The 24,272-nt window shown below is 41.6% G+C and overlaps 1 protein-coding gene across 2 annotated transcripts in view; it reads left to right on the top strand.

Moving 5' to 3' along the window:
* The window catches only part of xkr4 (XK related 4), a gene marked incomplete at both ends in the record, with an annotated part of 70,072 nt that extends 55,106 nt beyond the window's left edge, over positions 1-14,966 (top strand). Inside the window, 2 exons of one of the 2 annotated variants that reach the window (XM_080034893.1) lie at positions 1,277-1,631; positions 14,360-14,966. In XM_080034893.1, the coding sequence (XP_079891019.1) occupies positions 1,277-1,631; positions 14,360-14,966 (962 nt within the window). Of the gene's footprint in view, positions 1-1,276; positions 1,632-14,351 lie in introns of both variants that reach the window. The other variant, XM_080034892.1, reaches the window with a different exon arrangement.
* Positions 14,967-24,272: the final 9,306 nt, after the last annotated feature.

The following is a 24,272-nucleotide window of genomic DNA, read 5'->3' as shown; positions in this document are numbered from 1 at the left end:
GGACACAACAACCATGACACAGGTGGCAGGGCGGGGATCGAACCTCCAACCCTTTGATCATCAGCCGACCCGCTCTACCAACTGAGCCACTGTCGCCCATAATGTTATATGACCTTTTAATAAAGGACGGCGTGCTGCTTGTATGTTCACTTAACCAAGCTGTTTTATTGCATCTTCTGGTCTTACTCTCAGTAGATACATTGAGTCCATTAATCCGTTTTTTCCTTGTGTTCTGATGTAGCCTAATCTATGAGTTATGTTTAGACATCTCTGATTTAAACTGCTATATTTTATTTACTATTACACATAATAAGTAAGTAAGATGTGGATGTGAAGATATGGTCAACTATAAAGCCTCCTTAACCGGCCTTCTTCACAGCAGCCATATTGGACACTGATATTGAAACAGCTCTAAGGAATTATACCATCATTCCTTCTATTGTCCTTTTCAATTTCTCCTTTTTTAAAATCCCTCTGGTAAAAGTGGCCAGTGAACAACACTAATATTTTCTTTCCCTATCTGATGCAAGGTACATAAAAATGTGTTCTTCGCATATAAGGTCCCACACTCCAGAGGGGGTCCTCCACACAGCGCCCCTGGAGCAGTGTGGGGTTAAGTGTCTCGCTCAAGGAAACAATGGTAGAGATGGTGGGCACTGTAGATGTTACAGCAGCCACAACCAGAGGCCTCATGGTTACTGGGAGGAACCAGAGACCTCATGGTTACTGGGAGGAACCAGAGACCTCATGGTTACTGGGAGAAACCGGAGACCTCATGGTTACTGGGAGGAACCAGAGACCTCATGGTTACTGGGAGGACACTCTTTCCGCTAGGCCATCCTGCTACATACAAAGCATGTCTTATGTGTTGTGGCCTGTGTCATATTTTCTCGCGTTACATGCTTCTGTACGCCTTGGTCAAAGTGTTCAAAGAGGACCGCACATTCTCCCGTCAAGTTTGGTTTTTATAAATCCCAATGTTTGCGTAGAAAGTGGCGTGCGTTCTCTTCTAAGCCTACGCCACGTTTATAAACTAGGCCCCTGGGCACTTGTGGTGTAGTGTCCACCCCCCACCATGAGGCTCAGTCCTCTTCACAGCAGACCCGGGTTAGAATCCAGCCCGGGTCGTTCTCTGCATGTCATTCCTTTATCTGCCCCATTTCATCTTCGTCTCTCCGAAACAGTCTAAAAAAAAGCGAAAAATGCCAAACAATTATCATAAAAATAAATAGAGCACAGTACCAAAGCAGTGAATGGGCGTTGTGTATGTGTTTAGGTATGACTGCAGCAGCGTCCCTGGTGTCCCTGGCCTGGGCCCTGGCCTCCTACCAGAAAGCCCTGAGAGAGTCTCGTGAGGACAAGAAACCCATCAGCTACCTGGCCGTCACCATCCAGTTCTGCTGGCACTTCTTTAGCATCGCGGCGCGGGTCATCACCTTCGCCCTGTTCGCCTCTGTGTTCCAGCTCTACTTTGGGATCTTCATCGTGCTGCACTGGTGCATCATGACCTTCTGGATCGTTCACTGTGAGACAGACTTCTGCATCAGCAAGTGGGAGGAGATCGTCTTTGACATGGTGGTGGGCATCATCTACATCTTCTCCTGGTTCAACGTTAAGGAGGGACGCACAAGGTGAGAGGAGGCTCATTTCATTTCATTACATTATTTGTGATAGGGACCACTCATTCAGTGGGTTAGGGTTAGGGTAAGGTTTAGGGTTAGGGTTAGGGTAAGGGTTAGGGTTAGGGTTAGGGTAAGGTTTAGGGTTAGGGTTAGAACCCTAACGCGCCAGAGTTAGCTGTGTGTGTGTGAATTCTCATCTGTTGTCCCCAGCCAGTTCTAAAAAAGACAACCTGGAATAAAATAACATTAAAAATAGTAAAGACAAAATGAACTAAGTACATACAGTATATCCATGGATAGCAAATGCAAGCTGGATCCCAGACCAGCACAGTGCAGAGCCATAAAACCGACAGCACAAAGCAGCTATAGCTACACATCACCAACAAAAATAAAAGAGCACATACAGTGCACAATGCTTGACTCCATTCACTTTTATATTAAATAAATACGTTAATTTCAGTACTTATTTTGGAGCTGGCTTGCTGGATAAAGTCTAAGCTAACTGTTGCAGTTTTTCTGAACTGCCTTCAGAATTGAGGTTTTCCTCAACATTTGACAGATAGGACTAAAGTGAAAGTCTGTGGCCAACATGAGACCTTTGATCTGCAGAATGCTCTCACATTCACATCACATTTGACACATGCACTTGCAACAAAATCAATTATTTCCAATACGACATGTCAGATCAATATATTCCTTCCTTCAATCTGTCCACACAATGGACAACACATTAATAAATACAGCCAAACTTTGGATTCTTTTCTCCAAAGACGGTGATTTACTAAAGACAACAAACCATACAGCACTCTGCACCTGCACTCTATTACAGTTTTTCACAATTGCTTAAACACATTTCCTGATAGACTACCTCACTTTTTCAAAACCCTAAACACAAATCTCAAAACTCAAACACAAAATGCAAAAAAATTCACTTCTCTTGCAAAAGCACACTTTACCCTCAAAACAGTGTTAACTCTTCACTAAATGGTGTTTTCTTTTCAAATGACAAACACATACATCATATGACTAGACATTTCTAGCACTCATTGAACACTGGTGTGCAGAATGGAAAACACTATAGTATAAATGCAAAACACTATATGAATGCTTTATCAGTAGAATTATGCCTTTGCATGTTCATACACTTTCACCTACAGTAACAACAAATACTTTACAGTTTTTGCCAAATGCTAACACACATGTTCCAGAATAGTTTATTTTGCCATTTCAGACAAACACAATGAATAGGTAGGACTGCAGTTCAAGCATTTCAGTGTGTCAGTATAAACTAAGAAAAAATTACAGTAATGGTAACAATGGTAAAAAAAACAGCGTTGTAAGGAATTGGGTGGTTGGATTATGAATCATTTTATAGATACCGCCTCCTGTTTGCGTCTGGCCACATCGCCTCATCAACATCACACTCAATGTCATCCTTTGAGAAGCAACAGGGAAGTGATCACCTGATATCCAGTCTAAATCTCCTAATTATGGAGCGACTCAGGTTGGGCTGCACTCTCTGTCCAGGCTCCCTCATTGATAGGCCATGATCTATAACATGGTCCACTATAGTGTCCCTGTTGTATGTGTATATACGTCTTTTGCTTTCTTTGCCCTCGTCCTCCTGTCGCTCTCTCTCCTCCTCTTCCCCTGACTCTTACTGTCTCACAAAGGAGCTGAGCTCACCTGGGGTCTATTTGTAGTGCTAAGGTTTAGACTGATTGGTATTCAATTAGTTTACAGTTTTTACCTAATGCTTAAACACTAATAGTGGTTACTAGGCCCAAAGCATCACAACCTCTAACTTTGGTGACCATGCCCTAAACACAAGCACCAACCCAACAAACACAATAAGTGCTTTGCACTGTATTTGAAATTCTCCAACACACTTCTTGCAAAACATTACACACTGTTTTTCACATAAGACACAAAATGAAATCTCCTGCTATCATTGGGAAAACACATCTATTTAAAATACAAAACACAACTAAAATTGGAAAAGAACACAGACTCACACACATGAAAAATAAAAAAATTACAGTTTTTCACAATTGCTTAAACACATTTCCTGATAGACTACCTCACTTTTTCAAAATCCTAAACACAAATCTCAAAACTCAAACACAAAATGCAAAATCCTTCACTTCTCTTGCAAAAGCACACTTTACCCTCAAAACAATGTTACGTAACTCTTCACTAAATGGTGTTTTCTTTTCAAATGACAAACACACACATCATATGACTAGACATTTCTAGCACTCATTGAACACTGGTGTGCAGAATGGAAAACACTGTAGTATAAATGCAAACCACTATATGAATGCTTTATCAGTAGAATTATGCCTTTGCATGTTCATACACTTTCACCTATAGTAACAACAAATACTTTACGGTTTTTGCCAAATGCTAACACACATGTTGCAGAATAGTTTATTTTGCCATTTCAAACAAACACAATGAATAGGTAGGACTGCAGTTCAAGCAATTCAGTGTGTCAGGATGAACTAAGAAACAATTACAGTAAAATTAGGGAACAATGGTAAAAAAAACAGCGTTGTAAGGAATTGGGTGGTTGGATTATGAATCCTTTTATGGATACCGCCTCCTGTTTGTGTCTGGCCACATCGCCTCATCAACATCACACTCAATCCTTTGAGAAGCAACAGGGAAATGATCACCTGATATCCAGTCTAAATCTCCTAATTATGGAGCGACTCAGGTTGGGCTGCACTCTCTGTCCAGGCTCCCTCATTGATAGGCCATGATCTATAACATAGTCCACTATAGTGTTCCTGTTGTATGTGTCTCTGTCTGTTGCCTTATTTGTCCTCGTACTCCTGTCACTCTCTCTCCTCCTCTTCCCCTGACTCTTACTGTTTCAGAAAGGAGCTGAGCTCACCTGGGGTCTATTTGTAGTGCTAAGGTTTAGACTGATTGGTATTCAATTAGTTAAATTTTTTTTCAAGAAGTGTGTTGGAGAATTTCAAACACAGTGCAAAAGCATATATCGTGTGTGTAGGGTTGGTGCTTTGGTTTAGGGCATAGTTACAAAAGTTAGAGGTTGTGGTCATAGCAGTCACTTTTAGTGTTTACAGTATTCGGCAAAAACTGTATTTGTACCAAAATGTGCAGTCTACTGTAAATCACAGCAAACAGGAGCTCATCTCTGACCCTTCTATAGCTAACTGCACAAAAGCCTTTTGAGTTTAGAAATTTGATTGGCAGTGTGTTCTGTGTGAATACCATGAGAGAGAATTCAGGAAGAGTGTGCAAGATATAGAGAATTGTGTGTACTGTTGTGAAAAATGTGTGTTTTCGAATGAGAATATGAGTCTAAGGCAGGAAATGTGTTTGGAGTTCAGCAGAATTGGTTAAGCAGTTGGTAAATTAGTTTCAGATTGTGCACATTGTGTCTGATGTTCCAAAAAATGTGTTTAAACAATTGTGAAAAACTGTAAGCTAATATAATACCAATCAGTGTGAGCCTTAGCACTACAAATAGACTTCAGGTGAGCTCAGAGATTCCAGCCCAACAACACAATAGCTGCGTAATTAGGTCATTTAGACTGGATATCAGGAATATTTTCGCTGTTGCTTCTCAAAGGATGACATTGCATGTGATGTCGATGAGGCGATGTGGCCAGACGCAAATGGGAGGCGGTATCCAAAGGATTCATAATCCACTCGCCCCATTCCTTACAACACTGTTTCATGGTGAATAACAAGTGGTGTTCAGACGTGGAGGTACTTTCATCGGACTGTTCTCCCAACTTAGAGCACCTCATGATCGGATGCCGACCTTATTATTTGCCCAGGGAGTTTACATCGGTTGTGCTCACAGCGGTGTATATACCATCGGACGCTGATACCAACCAAGCGCTGCACGAGCTGTATGGAGTTATCGACAGGACGGAGACCTCACGGCCCGAGGCTGCTTTCATTGTGGCTGGGGATTTTAATAAAGCCAACTTGAGGAAAGTCCTGCCGAGATACCGCCAGCACATCAGCTTTCCTACGCGAGGCGAAAACACGCTCGACCATGTTTACTCTCACTTCCGCGACGGATATAAGGCCCTCCTACGACCCCCATTCGGCAAATCAGACCACAGCTCAGTACTGCTTCTGCCTTACTATAGGCAGAGACTGAAACGTGACAGGCCGGTGACGCGGACCATTCAACGTTGGTCTGACCAATCAGACTCTGCATTACGGGACTGTTTCAGCACTACAGAGTGGGACGTGTTTGGTTTAAAGACGACAATTTAAACACACACACGGACGCGGTTATTTGCTACATTGGCAAATGCATTGATGACGTCGTGCTGCGGATTACTGTACGGACATTTCCCAATCAGAAGCCCTGGGTTAATGGAGAAGTCCGAGCCAAACTTAAGGCACGGACTGCCGCCCACAACTCATGTGATTTGGAGGAGTACAGCAATTCCAGGTATGCACTCAGGAGAGCTATAAACATTGCTAAGAGACAATACAGGGACAGAATAGAGTCCAACTTTGAGGGCTCCAACTCAAGACACATTTGGACCGGACTCAGAACAATTACTGACTTTAAAGGGACTACGAGTGTGACTGAGGAAGTGTCTCCATCTCTTCCAGATGACCTTAACAACTACTTTGCACGTTTTGAGAGCTACTCTCCGGCTGAGGAAGTACAGATGGACCAGGATCCCTGCACACTAGCAATAACAAGGGCAGATGTGTGCAAATCCTTCAAAAGGATTAATCCACACAAGGCCCCTGGACCTGATGGCATACCTGGCCGGGCTCTCAGGGTGTGGGCAGACCAGCTGGCAGGTGTGTTTACAGACATTTTCAACATGTCACTGCTCCAGTCTGTGGTCCCCACATGTCTCAAAAAGTCCACCATCATTCCTATCCCCAAGAAGTCAAAAGCATCCTGCCTCAATGACTACCACCCAGTAGCACTCACTTCCATCGTCATGAAGTGCTTTGAGCGGTTAGTCAAATCATTCATCACCTCCTCCCTCCCTGACTCACTGGACCCCATGCAGTTCGCATACAGGGCAAACAGGTCCACAGACGACGCCATCGCCCTCGCCCTCCAGACTGCCCTCTCCCACCTGGACCAGAAGAACACATACACCGTGTTCCAAATTATTATGCAAATTGGATTGAAGTGTCATAAACTTTACATTTTTTGTTTTTCAATTAAACTCATGTATGTATTTGTGTCTCAGGATGCCTTGGATCACTGAAATTAATCTCATACACCTGTGATAATTAGTTTGCGATGTGAGCCCAATCAAAGGAAAACTACTTAAGAAGGACGTTCCACATTATTAAGAAGGCCACATGTTTCAAGCAATATGGGAAAGAAAAAGGATCTCTCTGCTGCCGAAAAGCGTCAAATAGTGCAATACCTTGGACAAGGTATGAAAACAATAGATATTTCAAAGAAACTGAAGCGTGATCATCGTACTGTGAAGAGATTCGTGGCTGATTCAGAGCACAGACGGGTTGGTGCAGATAAAGGTAATATGAGGAAGGTTTCTGCCAGACAAATTCATCGGATTAGGAGAGCAGCTGCTGAAATGCCATTACAAAGCAGCAGATAGGTATTTGAAGCCGCTGGTGCCGCTGGAGTCCCGCGAACCTCAAGGTGTAGGATCCTCCAGTGGTTTGCAGCTGTGCATAAACCTATTATTCAACCACCCCTAAACAATGCTCACAAGCAGAAACGGTTGCACTGGGCTCAGGAATACATGAAGACTAATTTTCAAACAGTCTTGTTTACTGATGAGTGCTGTGCAGCCCTGGATGGTCCAGATGGATGGAGCAGTAGTGGATGGTTGGTGAATGGCCACCATGTCCCAACAAGGCTGCCACCGCAGACAGGAGGTGGCGGAGTCATGTTTTGGGCTGGAATCATGGGGAGAGAGCTGGTAGGTCCCTTTAGGGTCCCTGACGGTGTGAAAATGACCTCTGCAAAGAATGTAGAGTTTCTGACTGACCACTTTCTTCCGTGGTACAAAAAGAAGAACCGTGCCTTCCGTAGTAAAATCATCTTCATGCATGACAATGCACCATCTCATGCTGTCATTGTCTGCTATGGGCAGGGCTGTACGCTTATTTTTTAAAGTGGTAGCACTGGTGCTAGCAAGCAAAAAAATTCAGTAGCACAAAAATAAATTTGGTAGCACACAAAGTATGATCAAAAATGTGCATGACCCTAACCCTTGCATTTAGCTCTAATTACCTTTGAGCATCTCATCTTGGTTTTATTTGAGATTCTCAATGAATAAGATATCCTAGTGTGCAGTAATAATTGTAGAAAAATTAATAGGGGTGCACTGATTGCAATTTAGACAAAATAGTCTAACCTTCCAATGGCAATTTTTTTGCTGATTCAGAATTATTTCCCCCCATAGAACTATAAAAATAATGTCTATATATCTATATATTTTTTATATAAACATATCATTATTATATTAGGCTAATAATAACAAACATTTTTAGAACATTTCATTCTTTTAATGAAAACCAAACTTTAAAACATTGAACATATAGCCTATTAAATAAATTAGTAAACATATTTATACAATTTAGGCCAAGTTAAATTGGTTGTGTCAATCTTTGTTTAAATGTACTACTGTTGACCGCTCTCTGCAGCTGAAGTAGTTACTTTTCAAGCTAGAGCACTGCATGGCTTCCTGTTCTTACCTGCTTCAAAATAAAAGTCAACTCGCATTTGGCTAGTAACATACTTTTATTGTGAAGGCGCACAGGAAATGTTCTGTTTGCACACGCGCTAACTTGACTACGTTAATGTAAAGAGAGCCGTCTCCTTCCTGTTTTTAACCGTTGGTGAAGTTATAATCGCCGCAAAACACAAGCACAGATCCCGAGCACACATCTTTCACCAGCCAAAGTGGAGGCGGGTAGACTTAATAACTTACTCGCCTAAGACTACATTCACCCGCATTGGGCGAGTGTTAATGTCGAGCCCAGCGCCTCTGTGTTTCAAAGAGACAGCATCTGCTCATTAGCACTGGTGCGACTGTACTTGTATTCATCATCGCACATGATCAATTTCAGTAGCAAATGCGATCAAAACTGTCGCACTGTACAGCCCTGGCTATGGGCATAAAAGGAGAGAACCTCATGGTGTGGCCCCATCTTCCCCTGACCTCAACCCTATTGAGAACCTTTGGAGCATCCTCAAGCAAATCATCTATGAGGTTGGGAGGCAGTTCGCATCAAAACAGCAGCTATGGGAGGCTATTCTGGCATCCTGCAAAGATATTCAAGCAGAAACTCTCCAAAAACTCACAAGTTCAATGGATGCAAGAATTGTGAAGGTGATATCAAAGAAGGGGTCCTATGTTAACATGTAACTTGGCCTGTTAAGATGTTTTTGATTGAAATAGCTTTTGATTTCACTAAATATGACCTCCTAATGCTGCAAATTCAACAAATGACCATTTGTATTTCTTTACAACCTATAAAATGTTTTGAAACTCTGTTTCTGTTTAATTTGGAACGGTGCATTTTGAGTTTTTTATTTTCGAAAAAAATACCGTAATCATTTGGAGGTTTGTTCAATAAAATTTGAATCATACTTTAACGGTTGATGACTTGAAAATGATACTGACTGTCATTTGCATCGACTATTTAGGAAACTCTTAGAAAAATATAATTTGCATAATAATTTGGAACGCACTTTATGTGAGAATGCTGTTCATTGAATACAGTTCAGCATTCAACACCATTGTGCCCTCCAAGCTCGCTGTGAAGCTCAGGGACCTCGGGCTCAACACCGCCCTTTGTGACTGGATCCTGAGCTTCCTGACGGGCAGACCCCAGGCAGTGCGGATAGGAGGCGCCACATCATCCACCCTGACTCTCAACACCAGCGCACCCCAGGGCGTGGCCACACACAGCTCCAACACCATCATCAAGTTTGCTGACGACACGACCGTCATCGGCCTGATCACCGACGGCGACGAGACGGCGTACAGAGAGGAGGTGAGAGCCCTGACATCTTGGTGCCAGGACAACAACCTCCATCTCAACCTCAGCAAAACTAAGGAGCTGATTGTGGACTACAGGAAGCGGCAGGGAGCCGGGCACGCCCCCATCACCATCAACAGGACGACAGTAGAGAGAGTCAGCAGCTTCAAGTTCCTCGGGGTCCACATCTGCGAGGACCTGACCTGGACTCACCACACCGACGCCATCACAAAGACGGCAAGACAGCGGCTCTTCTTCCTCCGCAGACTGCAGAGGTTCAACATGGACTCCAGGATACTCTGCAACTTCTACAGGTGCCCCATAGAGAGTATCCTGACTGGCTGCATCACCGCCTGGTACGGCAGTTGCTCCGCCCTCAACCGTAAGACATTACAGAGGGTGGCAGGGGCGGATCTACCGGGGTGGCATGGGGTGGCAACTGCCACCCTAAAAAAGCCTTGCCACCCCAGCTGCCACCCCAGTTGGCAGCGCCAAATTAAACATGTATTTCTGGCTGTTAAGAGACATTTACGAACGCGAGTTTCAAATGTCCGACTGCAAGTGAATGCAGCCAGGTAATATTGCCCCACCCCCGATCCCCCCCGACCAGGGGCGGTTCTACAGGGGGGGAACTACAATAACGTTCACCTGAGCAAAGATTGTGCACTACTGTAGGCTACTGATCCAAATTCCACAACTCATTACTTGTGTTACAGTTTAGTACAATATTTATTCATTTATATTTGGTTGCTCCACCTTAAGTCAGCCCAGGCAGGACAGGATAGTTAAGTTTCAGTTTAGTTTTTCATCTCCGTGTTGGACAGCTGTTCGCTCAGCTGAAGGGCTCGAGCCTCACGGAGCAGACAGCGCGAGTCAGTCTAAAGTCAGCGAGGATCACTCTCACAAATCAAAAAGCTAAATTATAAAATAAAGCTATCTCTTCCTCCCTCTGTCCACTGTACACTTAGTCACTAGTAGCTTAAAGGAAGTACATGAGGATTAAAACCTCATTTTGAACTTTATTATTTTTGAATATTTGAAGATTGCAGGCAAGTAAAATACCACCAGCCACTAGGTCTACATTCTCAATGATAGACATGAAAAATCACTTATTTTTTTACAATCTAAACCTATTTTTTTTAACAATAGAGGAGAACAAATATTTGAAAGCAATACCGAATGCATGATATTACTGCATTGTATTCTATTTTTGTCACTTGGAACCTAAATGTTGTCAATTACTTTACATAAACTTGATGCAAACAAATTCACCAGAATGCAGGAAATGAAGTGATGAATGCTCAAAATTTCGAAACCAAGATTGAATTTTATCTATAGGCCTTTGTATAAGGATATACTTCCTAATTCTTATGACACTATTTTAAATTAAAGTCTTGGGTTGTGCTTATCAATTGCTCATAATAACCAGTAGGCCTATTTCTGTGTTGGACATTACTGAACCTCTTCTCATTTACAGTGTGTTTAACAAGTCACTGTTTGTGACCAAACATAAATGCCACACAATATTTATATGAATGATTTTATCTGTATTGTATGTAAATTACTAGAATATTTGAATAACTTGATATTTGCACTCAAGTTTGACTGATGATTGACATCTGATGGGAGTATCTCATATTAACACAGACAAATACCAAAGACTCACTGTTAACTAAGTACTTTTTGCAGCCCTATTTGCATAGATTTTGAGCCCCATGCTGGTGTATTAGTGCAGGTGTTTGTTGTGAGGCAGGTAATGTAGTAATTATTCAGTAATAATAATCTTTAAAATTTTGTCTGACACCTTTTATGATTAAATGTAAGGCTTCACTCGTGCTACAATACATTAAGTATTATGTTATTTAGTCAACATATCTAAATGTGGGGGCTTTCCCAAGTAAATATTTATTTATATGGCTTTAATTCAATCGGCATACTGTATATACATCCGCCACTGGTTGTGTCTACAGTATTCTTCAAAAACTGTATTTGTACCAAAATGTGCAGTCTACTGTAAATCACAGCAAACAGGAGCTCATCTCTGACCCTTCTATAGCTAACTGCACAAAAGCCTTTTGAGTTTAGAAATGTGATTGGCAGTGTGTTCTGTGTGAATACCATGAGAGAGAATTCAGGAAGAGTGTACAATATATAGAGAATTGTGTGTAGTGTTGTGAAAAAACGTGTGTTTTGGGATGAGAATATGAGTCTAAGGCAGGAAATGTGTTAGGAGTTCAGCAGAATTGGTTAAGCAGTTGGTAAATTAGTTTCACTGACTGACCGTAGATATCCTTGTGCCAACTGTTAAAATACAGTCCAAGCACTTCCAAACACTCAATGACCTGCCCTGCTAACTATGCCCTGTAAGAGCAACATGTCACCTTAACTGATAATGACACAAAATGCTGAGCCCAAAGCGTCAAAACTTTTTGTCCAGAATGTAACAACTTATTACATGTTGGGTCTAGTTGCTTCAATGTAGAGTGCAAGATAAAATAATCTTCATTCAAGCAATTACCGCTTTAATCCAAAAGTGATTGACTCACTCTATAATGTAATACAATTATAAAAACTATTAGGAGAGACATATTTAGCTTTCTCCATAATGGAATAACTGACCCAAAATGTAATAAGTAGTAACATTATGGGCAGACGTTATTATGTTTTGGGCTCAGCATTTTGTTACATTATCAACCATACATATTTGAGGTATTTGTTTGATTTGGGGCTCGTTTCCACCAAGCAGAGCGGTTCAGGTCAATGCGGGACAGCTCGCTTACGCTAGATCTGGTGAGCGTTTCCACCGCCGACTCTATCCTTTATGTAGGCGGGATTTATGACCCTACCCTTTAGGTAGGAGGGGTTTATGACCCTACCCTTTAGGTAGGCGGGTTTATAACCCTACCCTTTAGGTAGGCGGGTTTATAACCCTACCCTTTAGGTAGGCGGGATTTATGACCCTACCCTTTAGGTAGGAGGGGTTTATGATCCTACCCTTTAGGTAGGAGGGGTTTATGACCCTACCCTTTAGGTAGGCGGGTTTATAACCCTTTCATTTAGGTAGGAGGGGTTTATGACCCTATCCTTTAGGTAGGAGGGGTTTATGATCCTATCCTTTAGGTAGGCGGGTTTATGACCCTATCCTTTAGGTAGGCGGGGTTTATGACCCTACCCTTTAGGTAGGCGGGGTTTATGACCCTACCCTTTAGGTAGGCGGGGTTTATGACCCTACCCTTTAGGTAGGAGGGGTTTATGATCCTATCCTTTAGGTAGGCGGGTTTATGACCCTATCCTTTAGGTAGGAGGGGTTTATGACCCTACCCTTTAGGTAGGAGGGGTTTATGATCCTACCCTTTAGGTAGGCGGGGTTTATGACCCTATCCTTTAGGTAGGAGGGGTTTATGACCCTACCCTTTAGGCCCTGTTCTCACGGTGAAAACATGACAGTTTTCCCGTTTTTTTTTTTTTTTAAACCACGTTCAGACACAATTTATCTGACATCTTCACCCGTACACATGTTTTCAGAGGAAACGGGACGAAATCAATGTAGTAAGCATGCCAGGCCAGCAGTTGGCGGTACAAGGTAGTAGTAAATAGCATTTCCGGTGCATCTGGTGTCGGCTGTAAGAATTGAATAAAAAGGCGCGCCTGCGCAAGAACGATTCTTTTTCTCAGCTCTGTGAAAAACAACAACAAACATGGCGATTGTAGGAGCGATTGTCGTTGTCGGCACGATAACAAACTCATCAGCGACAGCACAGCGAATACAGCTCGGTGATCCGCCATTGTTGTTGTTGTTTTCCAACTGGCGCACATGGACCTACAAAGATGGCGCATGTCCATTTATCTCCAAACGCAATGCGCATGTGTGAGGGTGGAGCCGTGGCGTCAGCGTTACCAGGGGAAATGGTTTCGGTGTTTACAAGAAACCAAAACCGTTGTGTTTTCCCAAAAAATCCTCCCTGGGAGGTGATCTCAAAAACTTGCGGTTTCATGCCTGCGTTTGCTGTTTTAATGTACATGATATAGTGCAACCGCGGGAATTTTTCCGCGTTTGCACCGTTTCGTGTTGCCGTGAGAACAGGGCCTTAGGTAGGCGGGGTTTGTGACCCTATCCTTTAGGTAGGCGGGGTTTATGACCCTACCCTTTAGGTAGGAGGGGTTTATGACACTACCCTTTAGGTAGGAGGGGTTTATGACCCTTTCCTTTAGGTAGGCGGGGTTTAGGCTGGACGGCGACAGCTGTTGCCAGAATATGGGTCAAAGTATCGGGCCGTGGAACGACTGCGGTCTCCTCCATCAGCATATTTACGCCGGTAAATACACAGAGACGGCTCAGTGCAAGTGAGCGAACAGCGCTGGCCGTGGCAGCTACGTAACTATGGTTACATCGTAGCAGCGGGACACAGTGTAGCCCATTGATTCATTTAATTAAGAGGAAAAACACCACACAATAAACAGACTGCTGTGCCAACATTTTTCGCTAATCATAAGACTCTCTTCACTTTTGCCGAGGTGACTACACACTTCGTACTTTCAGCACCCTTTCAGACGTCTGGTACCTTAAAGGAGGGGAAAAATTCCGAAAATAGGAGCGGCTCAGTTTGCTTATTTTAGGACCCTACCCAACTTCTGGCAATGGTAACCAAAATAAGCGAACCGAGCCGCTCTACTTGGTGGAAATGAGGCATTACATGCCCACTCATTTGATTTGGCTCTGAACAGATGTGTGCTTGTCTTGTGTCCAGGTGCCGGCTCTTCATCTACTACCTGCTGATCCTGGTGGAGAATGCTGCTCTGAGCGGGCTGTGGTACTTCTACCGCTCCCCTCACACCACCGACGCCCTGGCAGTGCCCGCCCTCTGTGTCATCTTCAGCAGCTTCCTGACGGGCCTGGTCTTCATGCTAATGTACTATGCCTTCTTCCATCCCAACGGGCCGCTCTTTGGCCACTCCCCCAGCAGCCAGGGCTTAGACCTGGACCCCACGGCTCACTTCAACACCCTGCCCTCTGAAGGGGCCACCAACTCCCTGCGCTCCAACCGCGGAGCCCCCTCCACCTCCACACTGGAGCGTGACTTAGGGAAGTATTCGGAGCGTGACGGCTGTATGCCAGTGTTCCAGGTGCGGCCCACCGTGCCCTCCACGCCCTCCTCTCGAGCCCCACGCCTGGACGAGACCGTCATTAAGATCGACCTGTGCAGGAACCGCTACCCGGCCTGGGAGCGCCACCTGCTGGACCGCAGCATACGCAAGGCCATCCTGGCAGTGGACTGCTCCCTCACACCTCCACGCCTCCAGTACAAAGATGACACTCTGGTGCAGGAGAGGCTGGAGTATGAGACCACCTTATAGTTCCACCTTAAGCTCTAACAACCAGTGCCAATCGCAGAGTATACTGCTATCACAAATACAGCAACAGGGACTGTGGCAACAAGAATTTACTATCAACAATTTCACTTTTCATTCCCCCTTTCTTCATCTGTTCTCTGACACAAAGGAATTTGGAACAAGTACAGTTAATGTTGTGGGGAATGTTCCACTCCTTTGTAGGGTTGTTGCTCTTTTTTTTATATTTGCGCTCCTGTCTGCTATAGGAACTGATTGCAAATCAACAGAGTGCTTTGACCCTCTACAAAGAGGATACACTGTTTGGTTAAGGTTGGGATTATCATTATAACACCATTATAAATCCATGTAACTTTGAAGTGGACGCCTGAACTCCACTGGAGTTCCTCTATTGTGCTGAGGAAAGGAAGAGATCCCTTCACACTTCAAACTATCTGTCTTAATATGTTTGAAACGTGTGTACATTGTTTGGAAGTTGATGATGCTTCCATCAACACTAAACACTTTGTTGTTCTCTTATTGCCAAAAAGGTTCCTTGGAAATGTCCTACAGCTCGTAAGTGGTTGGGACGCCTTCTCGTTCTTCTCTAGCAGAGGCATTTGATGTCCTCTTGGATAACTCTACTCTGTGCTGGACAAAGGGCCAGACAGAAAGTGAAGAACAAAGAGGACAGTGGTCACAGTAATAATGGATTGGATTTATATAGCGCTTTTCAAGGCACTCAAAGACGCTTTACAGGGTTCCAGGTTCCATTCATTCACACACAGTCATACTGGTGGTGGTAAACTGCCCTGGGGCAGACTGACGGAAGCGTGGCTGCCATTCAGCGCCTACGGCCCCTCCGACCACCACCTCAAACATACAGCAGTCATACACATTCACACGAGGCAAGGTGGGTGAAGTGTCTTGCCCAAGGACACAACAACCATGACACAGATGGCAGATTGGGGATCGATCCGCCAACCCTTGGATCATTGGCCAACCCGCTTAACCACCTGAGCCACGGTCGCATCTACACTCAGTCATGGAGTCTGTTTGGATCTAATCAACCAAACCTGGCTGGAAGCCATTGTCCCCACGAGGAAATCACTCATATCAGGCCAAGAAAACATCTTCCTGGCAGCTCAACTGTCCCATGTCCAGCCCAGCCTCATAGCGCTGGCTGTTTGTTCTGTTCTAATGCTTTAGTGAGGATTAACCAGGAAAGGAAAAGGAGTTGAGGAATGGAGAAGCACAAACAAGCAGCCATGTTTAGCCAAACAAAACAAACCACCAGGGTGTACAGTAATAAAACGTGGCAAAACTGTTTTAATTGAGAAACAATGAAGAGGGCACTAAAGTCGTTATTGTAATTCAGTTTGTTGGTTAGGAGTGTATGTATTGGCAGATGAAACAAACAGAAAGTGTGTGTGTGTGTGTGTGTGTGTATGTGTGTGTGTGGCCGCAGAACAAGTAGTTCTATCTAGAAGTAGTATCTATAGACAGTATAAAATATATCTAGCCACATACACACACACACACACACACACACACACACACACACACACACACAACACACACACACATGCACACATATACGCACAGGCCATCGTGACAGTATGGTGACGGTCAACAATTGACGTCCACATCCACATTTTTCTAAAACGGTAAAATTGCCATCGCTTAACATTTATGTTAACGTTCACACAACTAAAACTAACATCACGTAGGCAACATATCTTTGATATGTGTGTTGTGATCTAGCCATTTCCCTGCCAACCCTCCACATGCAAATGTTCCATGAAAACAAGTTCCCTAGCTAAGCTGTGATCTACTTAAATCAGGGGTGTCCAAACTATGGCCCGCGGCCCGCTTTTAATTGGCCCGCGGCCGATTTTAAACATTTTTTAACTTTTTTTTTTTTAACTTTTTTTCTTAGTTAACCCACTAGTGCAGAGGTGTCAAAACTGATTGATTGGCCCGCTGCACATTTTAAAAATATAATGTAATATGGCGCTTTTAGTTTTTAAATAATTTAAATGCATTCATTATATTACAAATAAATGTGTCCCATAAAAGAAAAAGAGCATCAAGCCCATCCCAGAGGACCCTGCATAATATTTTATTTTAAATTAATATTATTATGGGAAATCCATGTGTCCTTCTTCAATAGCTTTTTCTTTATCTGACACAGTGTCTCCACCAAATTTTTTCACACAAAATTCTTCAGATTTAGCCTCTTAATTGTCCTCTCAAAGTGCACCAGATTCATGCATTTCACTTTAAAAAGTAAAAAAAAATCTCCCGGGGGAGCATACCCCCGGACCACCCTAGGAGGGTCGGGAACTCGGCTGGCTACTATTTTCACCCAGCTGGACATTGGAGGCAATAGCTTAGGGCCCCTTTGAGGCTTCGCCCGGCTCTGAGGGGAAGTGTGTCTGTTTAATTTGCAAGAAAAGTGTTGCCGTGAAGAAGGATTACAATTTACGAAGACACTATGAAACTAAACATCAGAGCAGCTACATTTCCTGATAAATGTGTTATTTTTGCAAAGTGGCCCGGCCCTTCGTAGATTTTTCTGTATGTGGCCCTCAGTGAAAAAAGTTTGGACACCCCTGACATAAATGAACATTAACCTGGCTCTTATTCACAGCGCTGCAGTATTTTGAGGGTTACTGGCCATTCTCAGACAGTTTTCTCCCAGTTCCACACATGATCACTGTCCCACTCAATCCTAAACAACATGTTGACAAATGATCCTGTGAACTACGGGCCCCAACTGAGACAACTGGCTCCAACCTGGTCTCATCAGATTAGACATACAGTCTGTCTATGTGAGTGACTTCACAGGGCAATCTCTCTTTTTTAATAAGATGGGAAAGAGGAAAAAGCACAAAGGTATTAGGAGGGATAATCATGACATGAGACTGAAAACCTTGTTAGCAAACAGCTTCATGCTGACTTAGCTCTTCTGACCACTGCTGTCCCTATAATTATAATACATCTTATTATAGAAATCCCATGTATTATTATTATTATTATTATTATTATTATTATTATTATTATTATTATTATTATTATTATTATTATTATTATTATTATTATTATTATTATTATTATTATTATTATTCTGTGTAAGAATGTGTGAATTGTAAAGTCAATTGATAATTGTATTACTTTACTACAAATCTAAAGCTGCGAACAGTTGATTAGTGTGTAGCACAATAAATACAGGAGACAAGCAGGAGGGTTTGTTTCCATGGGACACTCTCCTGGACAAATACAGCCATTAATAACCATTATTTGTATTTGTTCATATGAGATATTAGATCAAATGGGTTATGTTAGTTTTTTTATATTCGTTTTGTTTTGTTGGTGGAGCCAAGTCAAACTGTAATGCTGGTGTATGTGGAATCATTCAGACATTAGTGTGCTTATGAACAGATTGGTTCTGTCGGAGAGACACTTTAAAGATCGTTTCACCCATACATCATTTACTTTGCTAATCATTTTGCAGACCAGGCTGTTTTTTTTTTTTTATTATTAACTGAAAATGTACTTTTTCTACTTCCAAGAGGCCATTGTTTTCCTGGATTTGCAATATGGTATGAAATGCTTCCTTGTAATCAGTTGATCAGCTTTATTGCATATTTTATATTCTTATATTAGTTTAAAGTCAGCTGCTTTTATCCTTGTTATTGCAAGTGTCTTATTCTTTCCGTTTAGACGGTGGCACAGTTATGAAACGTTTTGTATATTAAATCATAATCTGCATAACCATTATTTGCCGTTTGAGCACCACGTAACTGTGTGTGTGTGTGTGTGTGTGTGTGTGTGTGTGTGTGTGTGTGTGTGTGTTGTGTGTGTGTGTGTGTGTGTGTGTGTGTGTGTGTGTGTGTGTGTGTGTGTGTGTGTGTGTGTGTGTGTGTTGCTTTATGGCTGCTTCAGTATTCCGGCCGTATCTCTTAGAATATTGTTTTGCCTTTAGTTTAGTTAAGAGCTTTTGGTTTAGTCTTAACTGTCACAGGCCATAGTCTGTCCACAGGACTAAGGGAATACTAGTGAATATGTGTTTTGTGACTCCAGGTGTCTCTTTGTGAGCTAAGCACACCTCTGTATCCAGTTCCTCTTCACTGCTTTGAGCTCCAGGCTACATTAGCCGCTGCTAGCATAACAACCCTGCATTGCTTGCGGTGGTCAAGTTGCATTGTTGATTATAATGACATTAAGACACCTATGAAAAGCACAGGTTTCAGATGAGAATGGCACAATACCTTTTATCTGAAAAGATAAAGATAAAATACTTTTCTTGTGGCGCTTGTGGATATATTTGAAGGAAGTCTACTTCTAGGCAGATGTTCTGTCACTCTTAAAGCTCTCCATTTGTAGATGATTTGCCTCACGGTGGACTGAAACTTTTTTTAAATTAATTTATAGCTGTCCCCAGACAAATGTGCAACATCACAGCTCTATTCCTGAAATCCTGAGATTTTCTTTCCTCTTGGCATGTCTGACCTGTATGGGTCACTTTGGTGAGCCTAAACTGACGTGTTTTGATCTCTGTTTCATCTAGTGCCGCCCAATTTCTTCCCTAAAGATCTCATTATATTGGTCCAATATGCTCGATTTAAGCAATGCAGCTCACGGTTCACACACTTTTGCACATACAGAAGTTGGCAAATAATTTGTTTTAACAACTGATTTCCGGAAAAGAAACATGTTGAATTGATAAACAGACATCTGTTATTTCATATAAAAATACTGGTATTGATCAAAATTATATATATATATATATATATATATATATATATATATATACTTTTGATCAATATATATATATATATATATATATATATATATGGTACAGATTACAACTGAAAGTGCCAAAAGGAACAAAAGTGGAAGGATATTTCCCCTCTATGATCATCCGATCACCACAACACAAAGCCGCTCACTGGACCTGTGTTTGTCAGACAGTTGTTGCTTGACAGAATCATCCCAGACTTTGAGGAAACAGTCTGAATGAAGGTGAAGAAGCAGAGCTCTGTCTGTGGAACTGTAGCATTATATTATTAGATTGATTTTCAGTAGAGGATGTCAAAGCCTTTATGTACATTTATTTGCAGGGTCTCCCAAATCCAGTGTAGCCTTTGTTTCCTGATCACCATCTCATACATACTGATTCATATGATGTATACTGAACATAACGCTACCTCAGTTTGTTTCATGGAAAGAGAACCTAGTCATGGCAATACATACTGTATGCTTATTTCACAAGGCCAACACTCCCGCTTTATGTCAGGAACTCTTAAGCGTTAACAAATCTTAGTTTACTCTAAAGCATAACACTGACGTAGTGAAATGTTCCTGTAAATATTTGCTGACAATGTGCCAAACTGAAATTGCCAAGGTTTTTTATCTGAATTGAATTTACTGCTTTCAGGCCATTTCTATTTAATGGAGAAAAAAACGTTTTTAATAATTAATCAATGGATAACAAGTATAGGTTTAGCTCTCATTTTCTAAACCTATTCATTAAAACTGGATTTTCTTTAAAAAGCCTCTGAGCCCGGCCTTGTTCATATATGAAAAGCGCATGCACAGTCTGTTTGATTATTAATATCTTTTGATGGGAGAATAGCATCATCTTTTACCGTCTACGGCTCTACAAAGTGAACAATGATTTGTTTCATCTCACTGTTTAAAAACAGGAGGTGGGTCATTCATAGTATTTCCACAAAGCTCCTCCCTCACTCTGGTCAGAACTTTTTAAAGCTGCTTGTTTTCTTTGCCTTAACGAGAATATATTTACCAATCTTGTCTTTATTTCAACCTCATAACCCAGGACATTCTGTGCGTTTTGTGTGTGTGTGTGCTTGTGCGTGAGCTATTCAATAGCATAATGTGTCAGTTACCGTGCTTCAACTATAGGACTGGGTCACTGTACAGAAGAGGTTGTATATAGCAGTCCTCCTTTGTCCCGGCCTGTACATCACAACATGTTGCTGTCTGCTGGTTGTGGTTGTCAGCAGATCAAAACATAAGCTCTGCTTTGACTTAACTTCACTAAGTTATTTGATTTCATTCCCTGGGTGATTGTACTTCAAATCAGTGATTGTTACTTACAATAGTAATGTGCTGCATCACCTGGGGTATAATAACACATGTCTAATAAATGATTCTAACAACACAGGTGGCTGTTGGTGAGAAGCCAGTGAGGGATCCTCATGTCAGTTGGGTTGTCTATGGAGCGGGGAGTTTCTGAGCTCAAATATCAAGCAAAACATATCAAGAAAGCAACATGCGCTAGCATCCCATCTCCTAGCAACATTATTGTCAATAACATTGTTATATTTTTACCATTATCACAATATTGCTGCAAATTTAGCCATATAGTTTTATTTTACTTACCACAACAAGAAAAACTGTCATGAACATTGTTTGTAGCCTTAATATGTTTCATGGTGAAGGGATGTGAACAGGCCCTGTCTTGCCTCAGGCTGTCTGCTGATCTAAGCTGAGCTCTGGCCTCTAGCTCTGGACAGGTCAGCCAAACATGAGTCCACTGTTTAACTCTGTAAAGCGATAGTTTAGTATTATTGAAGTGTGGTTGTATGAGGTTCTTAGGCATAGTTAGTGTGTTACCTTATGGAGATGGAGATCAGTGCAGTCACTATAAGGAGTTTGGAGGAGACGTCGCTGTAGCAGAAGTCAGCCTTGTACTGTTGCAGACAGGGCCAGAAGAAAAGTTTTTTCTTAACATAGGCTATATAAATGTTAACCTAAAAACAAATATCTGTTCAATTGTACGCTACTATTGAGATTTTTCCCACAGCTTTAGTTTGCCACCAGACAGCCGTTATTTGAGTTTTTTGAAAAAGTAAATTTGCTTCAAACAGCTGATTGGCAGTTTCATACAAAAGAATAACGGTCTGTCTGACGGCAAACTGTGGAATAAAAATATCAGTTTAGTGTACAATTGAACAGATATTAATGTGTTAAGTAAGCATGTACACATGTGGAGGAAAAACGTTTTTCTTCTGTCTGTAACAATACAATGCTGACTTCTGCTACTGTGACATCTCCTCCAAACTCCTTATAGTGACTGCACTGATCTCCATCTCCATAAGGAAACATTATATATGCCTAAGTACCTCATGCAACCCCCACTTCAATAAAACTGAACTATCCATTTAACCTGCAGCTGTCTAAGTGAAAATGAGTGTTTTTGGTTTGGATGGACAGGACAGATCTGTGAGGAACTCCAGCCTTAGTACAACCAGCAGGTGAATAGTGAAAGGATTCCAGTCCCTCTTGTAGAATAATTGTGTACAGATGTCTGTGTAGAGAGTTGGTAGAACATGGGAGAATCACAGATCAACCTAAAAGCATATCTGTATATAAATGTATGCAAAGTACACGTTAAAAAAGAACATTCCTCTCTTTTAAGTTTTGACTGTGAGGGGTGTCTACAGAGGTTTGATGCCACGGTGACGGCTGTAACTATGACAATATACTACAAGGGGAAAAATAGATTCATGTGGTGTATGTGGTGTATTTAAAAAAAAAAGTACAAATGTTTAAGATTTTAAAAAAAATGCATTGTGTGAAGTCTGAAGTGCTAAAACTGTGTTCAATGGGGGAAACAACATTTTATTGTAAAAATAAATCAAGATTGATAAACATGATCAAAATGACATTTTTGTATATAGGGGATTTTTGTAAGTTTTTATTTGAATCTAATGCAACACAAACTACCAAACTTCATGTAATAAAGTACACTGTGGTCCTTTTACTGGCCTCAAGTTGCTTCATTTCTTCTCTCATTTAACAAAAATGATTCAGCTATTATTATTCTTACCATTACAATTTGTTTATGTCATGTGTGTTTGATGCAATATACTATCAGTATTCTCAAATGTATATCTGGTAAGGCACATGTAAGATATGTTTCATTGGGAATATGGACATCTTTTAATAGTAACTTTAGGGTTTGCAGTAATACTACCCCTGTCTGCCCCTTTACCCCTTTTTCTGCCAACTTTCTCTAAATATTTATAATGTATTCTTCAAATCTATTTTCCAATAGCCGGGGTCAAAATACTCTGGTTCAGTTTCTGTGCCTAAACCATACATGGTATAAACATATAACATCATATAACGTCTTAAACCTTACATATTAGAAGACCACATTTGTGCCAAATGTTCTTTGAAACCATAAACTTTTAATTTTGAAAAATGCACGCATAATTTTAAATTTTGTACTTGGTTTGCCAGCCACATGATTTCATTAGCATCCAGCAACCCAGCAGACCCGGGTTAGAATCCAGCCCGGGTCGTTCTCTGCATTGCATTCCCTTCTCTGCCCTGTTTCATCTCTGTCTCTCAGCACTTTCAATAAAGCATGAAATGCTAAAAAAATTCTTAAAAATCGCCAACATCAGTACAATTGGTCTGCTCTTTATGGTTGTCATCTATGTGACTAGAATGTTTAAAATGGTCTCTAATAGGGGATGCAGTTCTCTGCTGCTGCAAAATCAGCTTTACCAAAAATGATCAAAATTCCAGTTGAGTAAAGCCCTCATCACTTCACAAGTTAGGGCACACTGACACTAGGCATTCATACCATGCCTAAGCACCATTGACTGCTAAAGTCTAGTGTGTGCTCCTGCTCCGTACACTTCCTTGGCCCTGGCCCGGTTGGAAGAGGTGAGCTTCAGCATGGTACGGATGCTCATGTAGGAGCAGCAGCATAGACAGTCCCGTCCTTCATTTATATGAGACTGTTTACCTTGATGGACATTTAAACCTGCAGTGTGTAGAATTTTGGGTTTTATTTCCTAGCAGATTTTGTAGAAAGTAATTATAATATCCATAAGTACATTTAATTTAGTGCATAATAGCTGAAAAAAAAATTTAGAATTATTATTTTTTCCTTTGAAAGGGTCTCATATATGTCCATATTTCTGCATATTTTGGACCAAGGCCTAGTGCCGCCATCTTGAAAGTGTCATAGTTGGAATGTCATCAGGTGTATTGTTTAAAATTTAGAATTGTTCTTGTCCTTGAAGGCCAAAAAAATAATTCAAAAAAATGTTTTCAGCTATTATGCACTAAATTAAATGTACTTATGGATATTATAATTACTTTCTACAAAATCTGCTAGGAAATAAAACCCAAAATTCTACACACTGCAGGTTTAAAACATGTTAATGAAGTGTTCCAGTTGGTCTGATGGTGGAATGTTAGCTGCACTAAAACTCAACCCCAAAACCGAGAAAGGTAAGTGCCCTGAGGTGAATTCACTGCATATTCAATTATGTTACTCAGTAA

Source organism: Ammodytes marinus, assembly GCF_949987685.1.
Source record: "Ammodytes marinus genome assembly, chromosome: 9".
Classification (NCBI taxonomy): domain Eukaryota; kingdom Metazoa; phylum Chordata; class Actinopteri; order Uranoscopiformes; family Ammodytidae; genus Ammodytes; species Ammodytes marinus.
This window is presented reverse-complemented; position numbering and strand designations above follow the sequence as displayed.